Below are 18,313 nucleotides of genomic sequence, written 5' to 3' on the forward strand. Positions count from 1 at the left end.
ACAATAAAATCGTAGTGATTTCTTTTAATAACAGAATGTCGATAATATGTATGCTTGTAAGATCAACACTATCTCAAAATAATCGTTAACAACAATCATCAAAAATACAAACAAACATGCAATCCAAAGTAAGAAAAGCAAAATTTGAAAAAAGATTTATAAATAAACTACTTAAATAAGTCTAATTACATGAAATATTGGGGCTATTGTGTGATTCCTAGACAAAAAAATAACACATGCCTGTGCAATGTAACATTCGATTGATTTGCACTTTTTCTAAAGTCTACATCCCTTAATGCTGCAGCGTCGCATTTTTATTAATACCTAATTATTCCCAATGTCAATATTTTTGTCCAATTTAATTATAATACATGCGAATAATTCAATAGTACATTTGGAAAAACACTTGTTTTGACATTTGATGTACTCCCCTTTGAAATGGACACGGTTGGCATTTAAAATGACGTTACGTATTTTCGATCCCTGTGTTTGACACAGACCAATGTAATGCTATCTCTTTTGGCTTAAGACGGCACGTAATAGTTAAACATAGACGGTGTTGGGCAAAATTTAATTGTTCTTGCAACTAAAGATTGCCAATTAATTAAATTTTTATTGAATTGATTTTCAAATATTTTTTGTAAAATTACTCCGACCGGATCGAAGGAATTTTTTCTGAGTGGAGTGAGTGTCTGTTGGAGCACCCTGTATATATTTTATAAAACGAGTCGCTAGTTTGTTATGTAAAATTGGTCTTTGTTTGTTGGGAGAAAATATAATTTGTATTTGATGTTTATGAACTGAGCAAAAATGTTACATTATACAAGCAAAAAACATATCAAGGATTTTGGAATCTTTAATTAATATAGAATAAACAAAATGTGATATAATAGAAACATTGCAGTTGCACTTATAAAACACAATTTTCATTGTGCTTTACAATCATTGGGAATGTCCTTCACTGGTTTTACATCCTTCAGCTGTTCATACCAGTGCTTTTCCATTTCTAGCAGCTGTTGAGGTTTTTTATACTGAAAAAAAAAATTAACAATTTAGAAGTATGTTACTAGAAGATTAAGGAAAATATGGAAATTAAACATTCAATGTAGGTCTTCATAAAGTTTTTTTTTCTAACCATACACTCTATCTACCAATTAAAAATAAATTGCATTGTAAAATTAACCCAAAATGAGTACAAAGCTCATGCATCAACAATTCGACTAAGGAACTAGGCACTTATTGTGACTGAATGTGTTAACAAATACAAAAGAAAATTAATGTATGTAGATATGGACTTACTGTAATAATCAAAGTGTTATACTTATGAATACACTGTATATCAGCTTGTTCTATTGGTAAATTGAGTCTTGTCAACTCTGGTACTTGTAGCTTCTTAAAATACTTCTTATTGGTAGTACGGATTACAATACATTTTTCGTCATTATTGGCACTTATAGAGTAGGTTTCTATAGGGTATGGCAGGTTTCTAATCCGCCATTCTAGATTTATTCTTGTATTGCGTCTAACAAGTTGAGGCTGGAAAAAAATTATATAATCTTTGTATCTATTTCAGTAAAGTACTATCACTATACTGTAGCCAAATTCGACATAGAACAAATCGTACCCCTCATAGAAGAATGGCAAAGCGGAATTATGTCAAACATATTTATTGCTCCATAAGATACAAAAAAATATAACCCACATCCTCTCCAATTGGAGATTAGATACAGAAACATATAACCTACATCGTCTCCAAAGGAGGTTATATTTTTGTGTATCAATAATGAACCTATAAATATGGAGCAATAAACATGTTTGACATTTTCCACTTATGCTATTCTTCCATGAGGGGGCAATATGTTTACAAACAAAAACATATGATTTTGTTTTCACCTCTGACTGTTTTACGATTAACTGCTTCTGTGGCCGAATGGTTACCATGCTGGTCTGTCATGCAGAAGTCCCAGATTGTATTCCCAGGCCGGGGCTAGGAGAAATATTGGTACGGCCTACATTAATTTCTCTTGTGAGTTTGTGTGTAATTTGTGGTTGTTTGTGTGTGTCCATGGCACCCGCAACACAAAGTTTTCCTAGGGACTATGTTGAATGTGTGCGTTATTAATATATTTCTAATTACCACAATTTTAATATCTATCCTCAAAATTCAATAACGCCTTTACTAATACTAATCTTAATGTCATGTCTGTGTTAAATTTTGTTCAATAGAAATACCAGTTATTAATTATTTGTAAAATTGTGCCATCCATAATTTTGAAGGGAGATAATAGTAGTACATTATAGAAATTATAGTAACCCTATTTTTCCCAGGTATGATCTCCACAACAGCATTCCGTCGAAGAAACTCATCCAAAAATAAATACCTTGCTGCTACCGAAACGTTGACATTATTGAACAATATTAACTGACAACATTAATCGAAACTGACACTGGCCCAAGCCTAGTGGCCGCCATTAGGGAAATAGAATAGAATAGAACCCTAGTTTTAGAGTTATCTATTTGCTGCTTTTTGTCACAATTCTGTTTTGATACTTCAGTGTTTTTGTTTTACGTAGTAGTATTGGCAAGTCAAAGCAGAATGGTTTTTCAAATGTATTGGCTAAACCTCTTATTTCCTTCTACAATAATGTAATTTAGTTCAGTAAGAGAAACAGTATTTAAAAACTTTAATTTACAGATTGTTTTATTAAATAAACAACATTATAATATGCCTCAGACTGAACTATCAAGGAATGTACAACTGGTGCCTTCACTTAAGTATCTACTATATACAGGATGATTTTTTAATCATCGTCCAAATTTTTTCCAGCCGCTAGGTATCATTCAAAGACTCCATTTTGGAAAAAAAATTGATAGGTCCATTTTCAAAATGAAAATATTTATTCCGAAGTAATACTCGACATAAATTGGTTACCAATTTACGCTATTATTATTTACTACGACTATGCGTCTATGAATGAATGCCATACGCTAACCGCGCGGATTCTCCAATCATACGCCGCCAAAGCAAAATGCCGCTACCGCCGCCGCCCGCGCCGAACGCTATTGGCGGCTGTCACTTCATTCGTCACACGTCCGTGTAGCGCTTCGTACGTGTGTGCAACGCTAACTCGCTATTGAAAACGCATTCACGTGTCACTATGTATACAAACCGCGAGTACTTTGAAATGGTCAAGTGCTATTTTATAAGTGATGAAAGCCTAAACGGAGCCCAGAGACTACGAGTCAGAGAGCATTCCTCGCCTTCGCAATTATGGAATAGCAAGTCGTACAGTCCCCAACCGACGTTTGGCGGTTTGGTTCGGTTTGGTTTGGTTCTGCATGTCATACAGAGGCTTTTCGACCATGGCCAGTTTACGACGCCTTCACACGCCCAAGGACGTGGTAGGCCGCGACTGTCCGTGGAAATCGAAGACGAAATCTTCGATTTTTTCGAGAGAGATCCAAGACGAAGTACACGTGATGCGGCTCGACGGTTCAACGTTAGCCAATACGCTGTGTGGAAGCTGCTCAACACCTCTGGATTGCACCCATATCACTTTCAAAAAGTGCAAACGCTAAATGAAGCAGACGCGCTGCCTCGTCGAGTTTTCTGCGAGTGGCTGATCGCACACCCCGATGCGGTCATTTTATGGACTGATGATCCCCTATTCACACGTGTGGGGCTGTACAACCAACATAATGAACATTGGTGGTCGTATCGCAACCCGCACATGATAAAAGACAATTATCACCAAGTGCGTTTTAGTGCAGATGTGTGGGCCGGGATTGTCGGTGATAGAATTCTAGGACCGTATTTTATTGAGGGGCGGCTGACCGGAGGCACCTATCTAAATATGCTACAAAGCATAGTCTCTGATTTGATGGACGACGTACCGCTAGCCCTCATTAACCATCCTGCTTTTTATTATCAGCATGACGGTGCACCGCCACATTACGCTATCGACGTGAGGAATTATTTAAATATGGAATACGGGAATCGCTGGATCGGCCGCGGGGGTCCCGTTTCATGGCCACCCAGGTCACCAGACCTCACACCCTGAAACTTGGAAACTTTTTTTTGTGGGGCGAAATTAAACGCCGCGTGTATGTGGAGGAGGCCCAAAGTCTCGACGAATTGAAACTAAAAATTGAAAGTGCATTTGCACAAGTGAAAAGTGACACTACAGTGCTGAACAAAATACAAGACAATATTCAAAAACATGCAAGAATCTGCTTGGAGAGGAATGGTTTACATTTTGAGCAATTATTAAAATACTGTTAAAGTTGTTATGCTAAGGTAATTTTTATTTGATTTTAATTAAATGTACACAAGTTGATTAAAATTTTTTAAATACGCCTTATTGCAAAAGGCATGGCCTGCTTTTATTTTTATACTTCTGTGTACGATACGAGTGCGGACTACATTTGTCGTAAATCGATGTTTTGTTTAAATTTATTGATATTATTATAAAATGTTTCTAGTTCACTAAAAGAAAACACCACGTGCGTAGATAACAAAAGGCCTATGGGAAGATTCTTTTTTTTTATTACTTGCTAAATACTAATTCATTACAATTCTCTCGTTTTTATTTGTTTGTCTCACAAACAAAAGTAAAGATTATTTTCTTTTGTTCTCTACACATGGTAAAATTTTTAGTGACTTTGAAATTCAATAAGTAAATTCTTCGATGGCCTTCGGTAACACAACGCTTTAAATGGGTAGAAGTTAAGTTCGGGAAACGAACTTTTCTAATTAGGTGTGTTTATCAAGTGCATTATTTTTATCATTATTTTGTAATAATATCATTAAATTTTGTCAAACCTCTAAAACAATTTACTTATAAATAACTTCCGCTCTCGTTTTTCGTGCGTTAATGTAACAAAATTTTGACTTGAATTTGAATTAATTGTCTACATTCTAATATAACATCACAAAAGCCTTTTGTAACTTGACGGTCCTAAGCCCATGAAAGTATGAAGGGAAAATTTGCAACTTATGTATTTTATCAATGATGTGGGGGGTGGCCTAGCGTGCATATAGAGTAGGCTGTCCACACGCGCGCAATTTTTCAAAACAATTTTGCGATGGCATATCTTAATTTTAGTATTGATTTACACTAAAAGGAAAATTTGCGCATGTTATATTTTCACTAAAGATCATAATATGAAAGTTTGGACAATGACTAAAAATTCACCTGTATATAGCACTTAATACAAATTGCGGATACCTAAGTGAAGGCACTGACCCTGCACAAAATAAATGTTTACCTGATCCTGACATTCCATAATATCTGCAGCATCAGTATTCACAGTAGTGGCATTCGGGATTGAGTCCCCAACTTCGACCTCCCATTTCTCATCGACTCCAAACTTCCCTTTAAGCTTCCAAGCCCTTCGTAGTAAAACTTGGGTGTCTGTGTTATACTCCTCGACCATTTCCCGTTCATCTTGAAATTTGTAGTGAATCTTTTTAATTTTATCTTCCTTTAAACATGATTTTTCTGCCGCTTGGAGAGATTGATACCAAATCGTATTTTTATACATCGCTGTTGCTCTAGGAATACTCGCTAAAATACCATTAAATTTCTTTCCTAAGACTTCGAGATCGTCACTGTCAAAAACTTCGATCAAACATTTTCTTTTCATGGTTTTGCAAAAAGAGTATATTAATAACACTACGTTGTTTTGTTTCTATGGAAACGATTATCACCTTCAATTATACATTAAAAATGCAACAGCATGGTTTCTGAAGTATGTGTTGATTAAATCTCTTAATTATTATGCGATACTGCGTACAAAAAACAAAATCTTATTGTGATTTGACTGTGTTTTTGCAGTATTTTTGACATTTTTGAGGTTATTGTTATGACATCTATTAAAATTTTTCGTCACTCGTTCGGGATAAAACAAACCCATCAGAATGACGTTCAGAAAGACATAATAGTGGGTGAATATACAAAGACATTGTACGTTGTTCCAATCATTGACTTACAATTATATGGACGTCGGGTCCGCGCTAAAAAGTGTCCGAACTTATAGGGCGTTAAAATCGTATACAGAGCGTCATTCATGCTTTAGTCTTCGTTTGTTCGACTGACAGCGAAGCAAGCAAAATTAGACTGTACTGCGATGGCATTACAATTTAAATTCAACGTTTTAGCTTCTCATATTCCTTTACATGTCACTACGTTTAAATAGGTTGACTTGGGACATTTTTTTCGTGGTTTTTGTATTAGACCCCTCATCCATTTATTTGTAAGTCAATGGTTCCAATGAAATAAAGATTTAAAATAGACTATTAACTCAACTTAATTCTACTTGTTCAAGTGTTGCAACAACTAATTTCATGTTTTCACGAGAATTAAAAAAAATATCTGTAAAAAAACTACTTAAGAATTCATTAACGCTGAGAATTAATTACTGCAGCCTATTCTACTCTGTACAGTTTACAAAATTGTGATATTAAAAAGAAAATTACCTGTACAATGCCAAATAGTATTTAGTAACTAAATATTTTACTAATTTTTCATAAAATTTCAACGAAAAATTTAAATTTTGGCAATTAAGGTCTACATCTACATGGCGTTTAACTTTTGACTTAGTAAAAAAATCATTACCAGAACGTGAAATTTGCAACTTTCATGTGAGCGACAAACGCCTTTGGTCTTGCTGCAAATCATCGTAAACGCTTCTGTGAACTATAGTGTGTCGCTGAGATTCTTCGAGATAGATCTCACGACCACGTTGACTTTCTCACCGAAAATTGGAATCGAAGTCATCTCTACTCAATGCTCAAGTCAGGATTTGAGTAGACTTGAATATGATTTCAAGCACTGGAAATACGAACCTAATAGCAAGGACTTGAGTATGATTTCTAGTGCTTTGAATCATACTCAAGTCCTGACTTGAGCATTGAGTAGAGTTCTAGAATACAACCCTAAATGTAATGTATATATGTGCGTGCGCGTGTTCATGTACGTTTGTGTGTACGTGTATTTATAATGTGTAAATTCTATTACTAGTAATAATATAATAATTAACATTTTCTTTGCTAATAGCTATTTTTTAGTAAATAACCTTGTATTATTAATTAAATCAACAAAACAAAATAAATATTTTGTAAAACCCAAAATTATAATAAAAAAGTGGAAAAATAGCGTACTTAAAAGTTACACATTTTTTAAAGTTATACTCATCCAGTATTATTCAAACACTACTTTTAATAATCTATTTCCTTTTCTATCCATTTTCTTTTTAACCTTACCTATTCCTTTTATGTTACCCTTATTAGTATCGTCATGGTTTTCGTTTTCTTTTTTTGGTTAGCTTAGCTTCTACTTCTTACTACTCTAATGAAAGAATTTATAGCAACATTTCAAAATTACTGTCTCTTTTTTAGTGTTAAGCTGCCTTCCGATCTTTCTTCTATATTTTTTTCCAGCTATTTGATTTTCAGTCATCCTTGATACTTGTATATTATTTTTGGTATAACACCGCGTTTACACTATCGTCGATTGTTTCGACGAATGTTACGTCGAAACAATCAACGGAACATTCATTCGAGTGGTTGAAACGCGTTGACACATTCGTGCGATAGGCGATGCGACGCACGACATGCATGTGTAAACGGTCACTTCGCTATTCGCATCGTGCATCGCATCGCCACTCGTGCGATCGCGTCGTGAGCGGTATTTCGTTCGAGCACGAGTCAAAGGACAGGAGCTTTCTTTTAAAGGTGTGCTTTTTTTGAGAGAAAAGTATACAAACTACAATCAATGATAAATATAAACTCTTGGTATTTCATGGCATGTATCCATATTATTTTCGTAAATATTTATATGTATTTTAATTAAAATGTATACAAAAAAAGGTTATTGTAAATTCTCGGACAACACTCAAACGGGGTAATTATCACGGCCTTGTATATTAAACTGGACCGCGCACTAAGTTAATAAAACGAGCAGAGTGAGAGGCTTCAAAGTAGTCATGTGTCTCTTTCATTATTGTTTCAGCCAGCCATTTGTAATTTGTAAAAGGCTGGACGCCATAGTGCCAGGAAATAAGAAAAAAAATTAAGTTCGCGTCGCCACTCGTGTCTAACTTCGCGACGCTACTCGTGACTAACTTCGCGACAGCGTAGTAGTGCCGTTTACACATGCGTGTCGTGCATCGCATCACTATTCGCAGCGCCTATCGTACGAATTTGAGAACGCGGCATCATCACGTCAAAACAAAAAAGGTAAAAGTACTAAAAAATGTTATTACGAGTAATGCGCGGGTGTTGTATTTTATATAATATTACGAAAACAAGTACATATTTTGTGTTGTGTTCAAAAATATGTAGTAAGTAATCATGTCATGGATTTTTTTTAAGTTTACTTTTATTTCAGAAAACAACCAGTGATAAATATACACTTGGTGTTATAATTATTAATACAAAGAAAAAATTCCTTCGATCCGGCCGGATTCGAACCGGGTCCTTCTATCTTACCGTGCCAGACGCTATACTAACTAAGCCAAGGAACGAACCAGCGGAATTCACGAATTTTTCTATGTGCTTGCGTTGTGTCTTTGTATTTGGTTTTTCAACGACTTTTTAGTCGTAACGCCATCTATGAGAAATCTATGAAAGATTTGTCACCCAGTTAGTATCTATACAGCTACACGTCCTGGCGAGAGATGTCGCTATTCGCTGTATTTTATAAATTTTTATTGAATTGATATTTAATTATTTTTTGTGAAATTACTCCACTAGCTTGTTATAATTATAAATACAAAGATCGAAAACTCAGAAAAAATTCCTTCGATCCGGCCGGATTCGAACCGACGTCTTCTAGCTTACCGTGTCAGACGCTATACCAACTAAGCCACGGAACGAACCAGCGGACCTTACGAATTTTTCTATGTGCTTGCGTCGTGTCTTTGTATTTGGTTTTTCAACGACTTTTTAGTCGTAGCGCCATCTATGAGAAATTTATGAAAGATTTGTCACCAGTTAATACCTTTACAGCTACCAGTCCTGGCGAGAGATGTCGCTATTCGCTGTATTTTAAATTTTTATTAAATTGATATTCAATTATTTTTTTGTGAATTTACTCCACTAGTTTGTTATAATTATAAATACAAAGATCGAACACTCAGAAAAAATTGATTCGATCCGGCCGGATTCGAACCGGCGTCTTCTAGCTTACCGTGTCAGACGCTATACCAACTAATCCACGGAACGAACCAGCGGACCTCACGAATTTTTGTATGTGCTTGCGTCGTGTCTTTGTATTTGGTTTTTCAACGACTTTTTTAGTCGTAGCGTCTTGCAATTTCTAGAACTATATGTATGAAACCGAAGAGCTCATTTCAAACCCAAAACATCCGAACCACAAAATTAAACACAAAGTTCGCGATGCGTGGAACCGTATTTCTAATATTAGGGGTTAAAGTATGAAATTGCCGTTTCGCACTGACAAATTAAAACAATTTTTTTTAAGATTAAATATATTTGTTTAATCAAAGTTTTTGCCCTTGTTGTCTATACATTTCTGCCATGTAATCGGAAGGTCATTTAAACCTTTGCGATAGAAGTCTGGAGACCTGGACTCCACAGCTGTGTGAAGGGATTTTTGTACTGCTTCCTGGGAATTTTATTTCCATACAAAAAAAAATCAAATTGCGGGAAAAAATGGTAGTCGGTCGGGGCGAGGTCCGACGAATATGTAGGATGATGGATAATTTATATCTGCAGGTCTTGTAGTAGTAAAACTGTTTCTCAAGCAGTGTGAGGTGTTGCGTTATCATAGAGCAATAACGGTGAAGCTGTTTTGCTGCGAGTTCCGTCGTCATTATTCAAACGCCATATGTCATATTGTGGGTATGCTAACATTAAACCATGACGTTTCGTGGTAGTTTGATACGGATCGGCTTCCATCATTACCTTCAATTCAACGTTATTTACATTTGTGACTGGTCTTCCTCGTGGTTCATTCTTCAAGTCGTAATTTGCCGTATTGCCGGCGTTTGCCGTATTTGCGTATGCCGTATCCTCTCCAAATACAGCATTGACAGTTTCTGCTACGTTAACTCCATGTGGAAATTCGTATTCGAAAATTAGGTACTCAGATTTTCGCTGTATCCATCTTCACGTTAAAAGCTGAATGTAAAAACAATTGAAAGTCGAACAATCAAATATCATGTTTTTTAAGTTAAGCATGTTTTACTTTTCGTGTGAAAAACGTTTCACTCTGAAATCGGACACCATACAGGTTTAATTTTAATTTAAAGTGGCCAGTAAAATAAATCGGCAATTTCATATTTAAACCCCTATTATTATAAAATTACCAGTCAATTAGTTGAAAGCGAAGAAGAACTCGTTAATTTTTGAATATAATTATGTAAATATTAGATATTCCAAAAACAAGTACCTACTTTGTGTTGTGTTCAAAAATATGTAGTAAGTAATCATGTCATGGATTTTTTTTAAAAGTATACTTTTATTTTAGAGAAAAGTAAGCAACCAGTGATAAATATACATTCAGTGTTTTATATATTTATCCGTATCATTTTCGTACAAATTATTGCAAGGCATTTGCATTTTTTTAAATTAAGTTTGTGATTTTATGATTATTATGTAACTACCTTTAAAACTACGGAATTTATCACTAGTATCAGGTTTCTTACCACGGTATGACTTCTTTTTATTTTCCCGATATTTCAACCCGTGACCATGGAGCGTGCAACCGTTCCGAAATATCGGGAAAATAAAAAGAAGTCATACCGTGGTAAGAAACCTGATAATAGTGATAATCATTTAGTGAATAACCACGAAAGTCTTAAAATCTATACTACGGAATTTATTAGATTTTAGTCAGAATCTACTATTCAAATTGAAACCAATTATAAATAAATAAATAAATAAATAACCCACACACTCAACATAGCCCCGCACTAGGGAAACCCTGTGTCGCGGGTGCCATGGACACACATAGACAACCACAAATTACACCCAAACTCACGAGAGAAATAAATGTAAGCCATACAAACATTTCTCCCGGCCCGGGAATCGAACCTGGGACCTCTGCGTGGCAGTCCGGCATGGTAACCGTTCGGCCATGCAGTTAAAAAAATTTGAGGTGTTGTCCAAGAATTTTCAATAACCTTTTTTTTGTATACAGTTTAATGAAAGTGCATTGTATAAATATTTACGAAAATGATATGGATACATGCCATGAAATACCAAGAGTTTTTATTTTTAAGAGTTTTTATTTTACCATTGATTGTGGTTTGTATACTTTTCTCTCAAATAAAAGTACATCTTTTTTTTAAGCTCGTGCTCGAAAAATCGCTCATGCATGACGCGAATAGCGAGCTAGCCGTTTACATATGTGTGTCGTGTATCGCATCGCCACTCGCACGAATGTGAGAACGCGTTTCAGCCACTCTGTTCTGTGAGTTCTGGAATACGACCCTAGGGGTCGTATTCTAGAACTCGACTCAATGGTCAAGTCAGGATTTGAGTATGGTTTAAAGCACTCGAAATCATACTCAAGTCCCTGCCATTAGAGTCGTATTTCCAGTGCTTGTGTTTCCAGTGCAATCCTGACTTGAACTCTACTCAATGAGTTTTAGAATACGACCCTTATTAGGGGCGTATTCCAGAACTCTACTCAATACTCAAGTCAGGACTTGAGTATTGCAGTGAGCACTGAAAATCATACTCAAGTCCTTGCCATGAGAGTCGTATTTCCTGTGCTTGAAATCATACTCAAGTCTGTTCAAATCTTGACTATTGAGTACAGTTCTGGAATACGACCCTAAATGTTCAAGTCAGGACTTGAGTATGATTTCAAGCACAGAAAATACGACCCTAATGGCAAGGACTTGAGTATGATTTCTAGTGCTATTAATCATACTCAAGTCCTGATTTGAGCATTGAGCAGAGTTCTGGAATACGACCCTATAATTAAAATTTTTGGGTACCAGATTAGGCGATTTTTCGCCATATAAGCTATTCGCGCGTCTCGCGGCAAGACGACTTCCTTTTTTTTTTCCATCCTCTAAGCCGGCGATATTTAGGCTATCTTTGAAATGGGAAAAGGCGATTTTATGTTACTTTATAAAATGTCTGGGGAATTACAAATTTGATTGGGGATTTTGTGGGGAATGGAGTTGTGAAATTACTCATTTGGAGGTTTGAGTCTTTCTATGTGTGGGGAATTGGGGAAATAAGAGAGTTAATTTTCCTTAATGTCCGGCAGCAAGCAGAATTGTAGAATTATTATCCTTGATTTTTAGGGATTTTATGGCTTGGGCGAATATCGGCTACTTAAGACACATAAATTGGCGAATTAACTTCGCAAAAGTCTGGCAACACTGGAGGATTATACGTCATCGTGTGGCATAGTATAGTTTTCTATTGCGTGTTATTTCTATTGTTACTTCAGTTTTCGAGTAATAAAATGGTGTTAGTTATTGCTTTCAATTTCTTTTTTATAACCGTGAGTATATTATGCGTGAGACGTTATTAATATGTACACATAATGTTTAGAGACAATTTTTTTTTTGGTAAAAATTATCATCATATGTTGAGCTGTTTCTGTTATGAATGGCCCTCTTTTTGTTTTACTGAACGTGTTTATTTCGTATTGCCGATGGTGTCTGTAAATATTTGCGATGTACGCCTTTTGGGCACTAGCACAATAAAATTTCAATAATATGTACCTACCAGCCGGCCATATGTACCTTCCAATAATTTTATAAATTTCGTGACGTTTCTCACGTGGAATTAAGTGCCGATGTTTTTGTTAGAGCGTGCGTTTTATGAGTAGAAGCTCTTAATAATACTTATAAATACCAAATAAATAGAGAATTTGAAGTTACAAGAAAAAACTAAGACATATAGGTACACAGTATAATACAGAACAAAAGCTACATTGGTTGACAGATTTCAATATTAAAGATTTCCAAAAAACTAATTCTTCTTTTCAGTAGCCAGGAACACTATCCTTGACAATTTTCAAAAAATCTTTATGTATGCATTGCAGAAAAACCAACAGATTTTTTTGTACCTATTCTTGGGACGAACATTGCCCATTGTCCTAGTTCTTCTTCAATTGTGTTTTTGTATTTGTCACATGATGTAGTCATACAGTCTGTTTGTTTGTTAAACACATTTAGATTGTCTTTTGCATGTTGTTGCCAACTGCGATCTTCAATGCATTAGACCATCTCACTAGTGCTCTTTCTTTCGCTTTTCATTACCTGCCCTATTATATGCTTGTCCTTGGTATAAGACAACATTTAATATACCAAAGAAACTGCAAATATGCCTTAAAATTTACAAAATATTGGAACAATTTGAATGGACTGTGATATGAATTTGTTTTTTTTTTCAGATGGTTTCTTCAAGTATCCTGAAATCCAGTGAATCTCAAGTGTCTTGAACACTCCCCTGTAGCTTATTAATTTAAGTTAACAACATCTGTGTTTAAAAAAAATTCTCATCTCTTATTATTCTTATTATCAATGACAGTTGTCAGTTTGCTAAACTTCAGACAATCTTATCAACTCTGCTCAAGATAAACCTGTGACATTCAGTTACTAACATCCAAACAAATTGGGCGCTTTTATTTCTTTAAAACTCAGTAGTTTACATTATTGAGAGTTGGTTTTTATTTTTTTGTAATATTTCTTGAAAAGATGGCATCAAACGACCCTGAACTCAAAGATACTTTTGGACTTCCTACCTGGATGAAGACCAAACCTGTTAAGTAAGTACCTTCAATTCAATTGTTTTTGTTACAGTACTTAGTTTTATCAGGTAAGTGATGGGAATTTGTTTTATTTATTATTTCCTTAGACTTTTGATCACAAAAACAAAATCGTAAAGATTCAATCTTATTGTAATGTGTAGAAAAGGTTATTGCAATACAGTTTATATTATGTAATATGAAATAAATTGTATGTGTCTTTTACTTGCACCAATACATTTTCAAGTGAACAAAATTTAAAGTATTACAGAGTTGCATTAATGTTTTTCAGAAATGTATGAGGAAGTTTTAATTTTTGTATTTGTTTATTTTAGTTATAAATAAATTTTTCCTGAATATGTTGATAGCATTACCATTGATTCGTAAAACTGTGATATTGTTGAAGAAATCAAAAAGGTGAAAAATTCTACAATAGTCCTCTAAAATGTAAAAAAGTGTTAAAGTGCTATCATTAGATTTCTAAAATGCATTCTTGGCATGGTTTCTTGTACCAGCCGTCACTTCATTTCGCGCAACGCTACTAATACATACAATGTTCTTATATGTGTATTTAAAATAATACAAGAATTCACTACATAACTTCATGTAGGCAAGTTTGTATGTGGGTTATGCATATAAATTTTTTTCAAGTACACGCCAGCACGTCGAGCTACACATTGGCGATCTTGTTCCATTGCAAAGGAGGCGATTATTGAACAAAAAATTGTAGACTGATGTGCCGTTGTCCATACATCAACATTTCTCAAATGGATTCTGCACATTATTGTAATTTTGTTATAACTAAAACTAATGTTTATCCTATTACACCCTATTACATCCTATTGTACCTTAACATAGATATTATATAGTTATAGATAACATACTTTTTATTTAAAATGAGTAAACATTCCATGAATTTGAACCTTAAGGTATAATATAATAATTCATGGAATGTTTACTCATTTTAAATAAAAACTATGTTATCTATACTTCAATAAGACACTTATTAATTTATCTGGTATTGGTATAGTCTGAATATTATGGTATAATGTTTAGGTGTGTCTCAGTTTAGTAATTTTTTCGTGTAGTAAGATTTACGTAGTTCCATTAAGTAGATTTAGCAAGCATTCATCACACATCACATTGTTACTTATTTGTAATTTGGCCATCGTTTATTATTTCAGTTATGAAAACTTAGAAGATTTAAAGTGTGTTGTAATCAAATGTCCTTTATCTATCCACTCTCCGTCTAAGTATAGTGTGTCATCTTAATTATTTGTTCAAGTAACTTCAGGTACTTTCTAAGGGTAAGAGGGTATTTTTACCTCGACATTCCCATTCCCATGCTCAATGTAGTACTACAATTGAAATAATTTATAATTACAAAAGGAACACTCCTTTTCCGACTCCGATAATTAACGCGAGTATTGTAGGTACCAACAAAAATTGTTTTTGTACTTTTGCAGATAAGTATCAGTTTCCAAGCAGATAACTCTGTGACGTCACTTTTACTTTTAATGATTACGACATGTTTTTATATCTTCAAACAAGTCGATTATTTTCTTGATTGATAGTACCTTTTTTAAAACTTTATTCTTTCTTTTCTTTGTACGGTTACTTACGGCTGTTGGTTTTCTTTCTTAGACTTTAATTATTGCAACGGTATGTTATTAATTATTATCATTGTTTTGAGTTGAAAACCGGTGACCCCAAGACACAGTTTTTAAAATTATAATGATGTGCTTAACAAGCGCACCTATCGCTTGATCTCAAATTAAAGGTTTTCTTTATCATACTAACTTTTTATATTACATTTCTTAGTAAGCTATGAGTACCACAGTATCGAAAATAACTTCGGGGATACTACCCAGAAAACACAGACCAGAACCAATTTTTGAAAATTTCTCGAGAATCGAACCCGAAACCTTTTTAATTAAATAGTGACGTACGAAGATAGGGAAGACTTAGAATTTGAATAATTTTGTCTTAAATTTTCTTTATGTGCAAACTGCCAACAGTATGATATTTCATATTTGTAAATGATATCATTCTTCGGTCGCTTCGGTCATCAATTTGTCAATACCAAACAATACTTGGTCTTCCTTGAAGGCATTTATTGCTTATACAGTTTATTTCCCATAGTTTCATCCATTAAGAAGATTCAAAAGAAATTTCATCGCGTTTTGCAATGAAACGTTAAATGTACCTAAAAAATAGTCACATGGTATTTATGGTGGACGATTTCCTTTATATACATACGTTGTCATGTGTGTAATTCGATAACACAGCGTCACGCGCCGCGCGCCGCTTTGAAATGGATATTTCATCTCCGATTTATGTTTATAATAACGATGTATTTATTGTTTATTTCCGTCCGTAGACTACACGTATAGGTTATAATAAATAAAAAATAAATACACGAACCTAAGTACAGTACGCAAGGAACTATATCCGCATTAATTTCGCATGTCAATATATATATTATTTATTTATTTAGTAATAAAATTTATTTTGTAGGTAGGGACCAAAACAGAAAATATGCATACTAGGTTAGAATTTACGAATTACGAAAAAGGTTATCAGTACCGAACATCTTTTACAATGCAATGTAAATCCTATTATACCTACACATGTATGCACAAAAATTAAATGTTTTGTGTTCTTTCGATCCCGCTAAAAAAGAGCATACTAAAAATATGAAATATATAATGATATATGAACAAAATGTACGTAAAGCCACGCATACATTAGTTTCGTTAATTAAGTGGCTAATGGGGCCATCCGTTGTACATTCGCCTGGCAGTCAGAGGGACACATAGTTCCCTGATTGAGTCGTTGCTATATTGTTTAATCATCATCACCAAATATGCTACAAGTTGAATAAAATGAAACTATTATTTATACATAGTAAAGAAAAAACCACGTCAACCATCAGGCACGTAGGCAACAGCGTTAATTATATACAATTCTAATTTATTTTTTCCTATTTGAGTCTAATGATGACTTAATATTCATAACTTATTCGGCATTTTATCTGAATCGTGTTCATAAAATGATATCAGATGACTTTAAGATAATATGCAGCATACATATGTACCTACATCTAAGCCTTTTGATTTACCTATAAATTGACTAATTTAAAAACTCCACTATTTCTGTACGGCATAAGACTTGGTATTGTGTATTTAAAATATTTGAAAATATACACTTGGCTTTAAAATTGTCGGACGCAAGTTTGACGTCATTTGGAGAAGTCAGTCCTCCAAGACTTGTTAAATTATATTCTATACGTGGTTCACCTTCACACTAGAAAGGAAACCTCGTGATATTTGAGATCATTCCCACAAATTAATGAGTCTATTATAACAAAGTTTACACAAATAGTGGATATTTTGAGCGGTAGATATTTTGATTAGTGATTTTTATCCAATTTGGATTTATTGACGCTAGTTTGTCTTCAAGCTATTTATTTTTATCGTCGACTTCTTGATCATCTTCATCGATGTCCTCCGGAAGTTCTTTAAATTTGGGAAACTACAGAGGCCATCTTTCTAAGTACCTCTTCACAATCGAATATATTATTACTCCATTTCGGCCCGAACATTGTAAACATCTCCGAAAATAAATGTTTTGGCTTTTGTCCCTCACAACTGAATCCAACCTCCCAATTGTGTGTGGATTTTACCTTAAAAATACATAGTTTGAATGATATTCAAGACTTTCGTTGGAAAATATCCAATGTTCAATATTTGCCAATATGTCTGGCAAGCACTATAGCCATACGTTTTTCCGCATGAAATTGTATTTTTTAGGTAGTTGTATGTGTTTAAAAATTATGGTCATGCGCTTTTGGTATAGTAATGTACTAATTAAGATAACATGACAGTTTGTAATACACTGTGTCCATATATTGTGACGTAAATGTGCTGAACTGGCGAGTAAATTGTTTAGATTGACGCAATATTGAAATTACAAATTTGTTGACACGGGCTCTATTATAAGCATACAATGTTATTTGTGATTTGGAAATCTTTGGGGGCTTGTTTCTGATGTCATTTCACTATAAGATTACGACGTGGTGTACTCTTGTGTATTTTGTCGGCCTAAGTATTCTCTTCATATACAAGAAGTACATTAATAAGTCTTTTACACGAACAAAGTTGACCTCGGTAGATAGAATATTGCACTCTGAATCTGTTACGTGATTTGTATTTGGGGTGAGACGGTGATTTGTTTGATTGCATTTGTGACTATACCACACAATCAACAAACAATAATAAATAAATGAACAAAACAGCCTTTATAAGCGTTCATTAAATGTTTCCACACTGGTCAAACTTTGCCTATTCATTCTCCAACAAATTCGGTGATCTCAATTACGTCATATGTCGTATTGTTGTAGTACTTCTTACAAGTTAATAGCTAAAGCACGTTCTCATTGGTCTTGCTAAGTTACAGTTGCAGATTGCCAGCGAAATATTGCTCTCGGTGTCGCGCAATTATGGAAAACTACCGCGGCGTGAGCTATTAACAATTAAAACCCGTGTCGTACAACAATAGAACCACTTACTGTG

At 34.4% G+C, this 18,313-nt stretch overlaps 2 protein-coding genes across 2 annotated transcripts in view; one reads left to right on the forward strand and one right to left on the reverse strand.

The window, feature by feature from the left end:
* Nucleotides 1-558: 558 nt before the first annotated feature.
* Nucleotides 559-5,930, reverse strand: LOC113229654 (protein DPCD). Its single transcript, XM_026463325.1, has 3 exons — nucleotides 5,269-5,930; nucleotides 1,300-1,536; nucleotides 559-1,031 (listed from the first exon to the last, which is right to left on the reverse strand). The coding sequence occupies exons 1-3, from the start codon at nucleotides 5,644-5,646 to the stop codon at nucleotides 927-929; spliced, it is 720 nt and encodes a 239-aa protein (XP_026319110.1). The 5' UTR covers nucleotides 5,647-5,930; the 3' UTR covers nucleotides 559-926.
* A 7,479-nt stretch (nucleotides 5,931-13,409) lies between these two features.
* Nucleotides 13,410-18,313, forward strand: part of LOC113229522 — a 30,652-nt gene continuing 25,748 nt past the window's right edge. The window contains exon 1 of the mRNA XM_026463148.1: nucleotides 13,410-13,760. Within this exon, the coding sequence (XP_026318933.1) occupies nucleotides 13,690-13,760 (71 nt within the window). The 5' untranslated portion in view covers nucleotides 13,410-13,689. The remainder of the gene's footprint in view (nucleotides 13,761-18,313) is intronic.

Source organism: Hyposmocoma kahamanoa, unplaced genomic scaffold (genome assembly GCF_003589595.1).
Source record: "Hyposmocoma kahamanoa isolate Upper Pololo Valley unplaced genomic scaffold, ASM358959v1 62, whole genome shotgun sequence".
In the NCBI taxonomy this organism is placed as follows: domain Eukaryota; kingdom Metazoa; phylum Arthropoda; class Insecta; order Lepidoptera; family Cosmopterigidae; genus Hyposmocoma; species Hyposmocoma kahamanoa.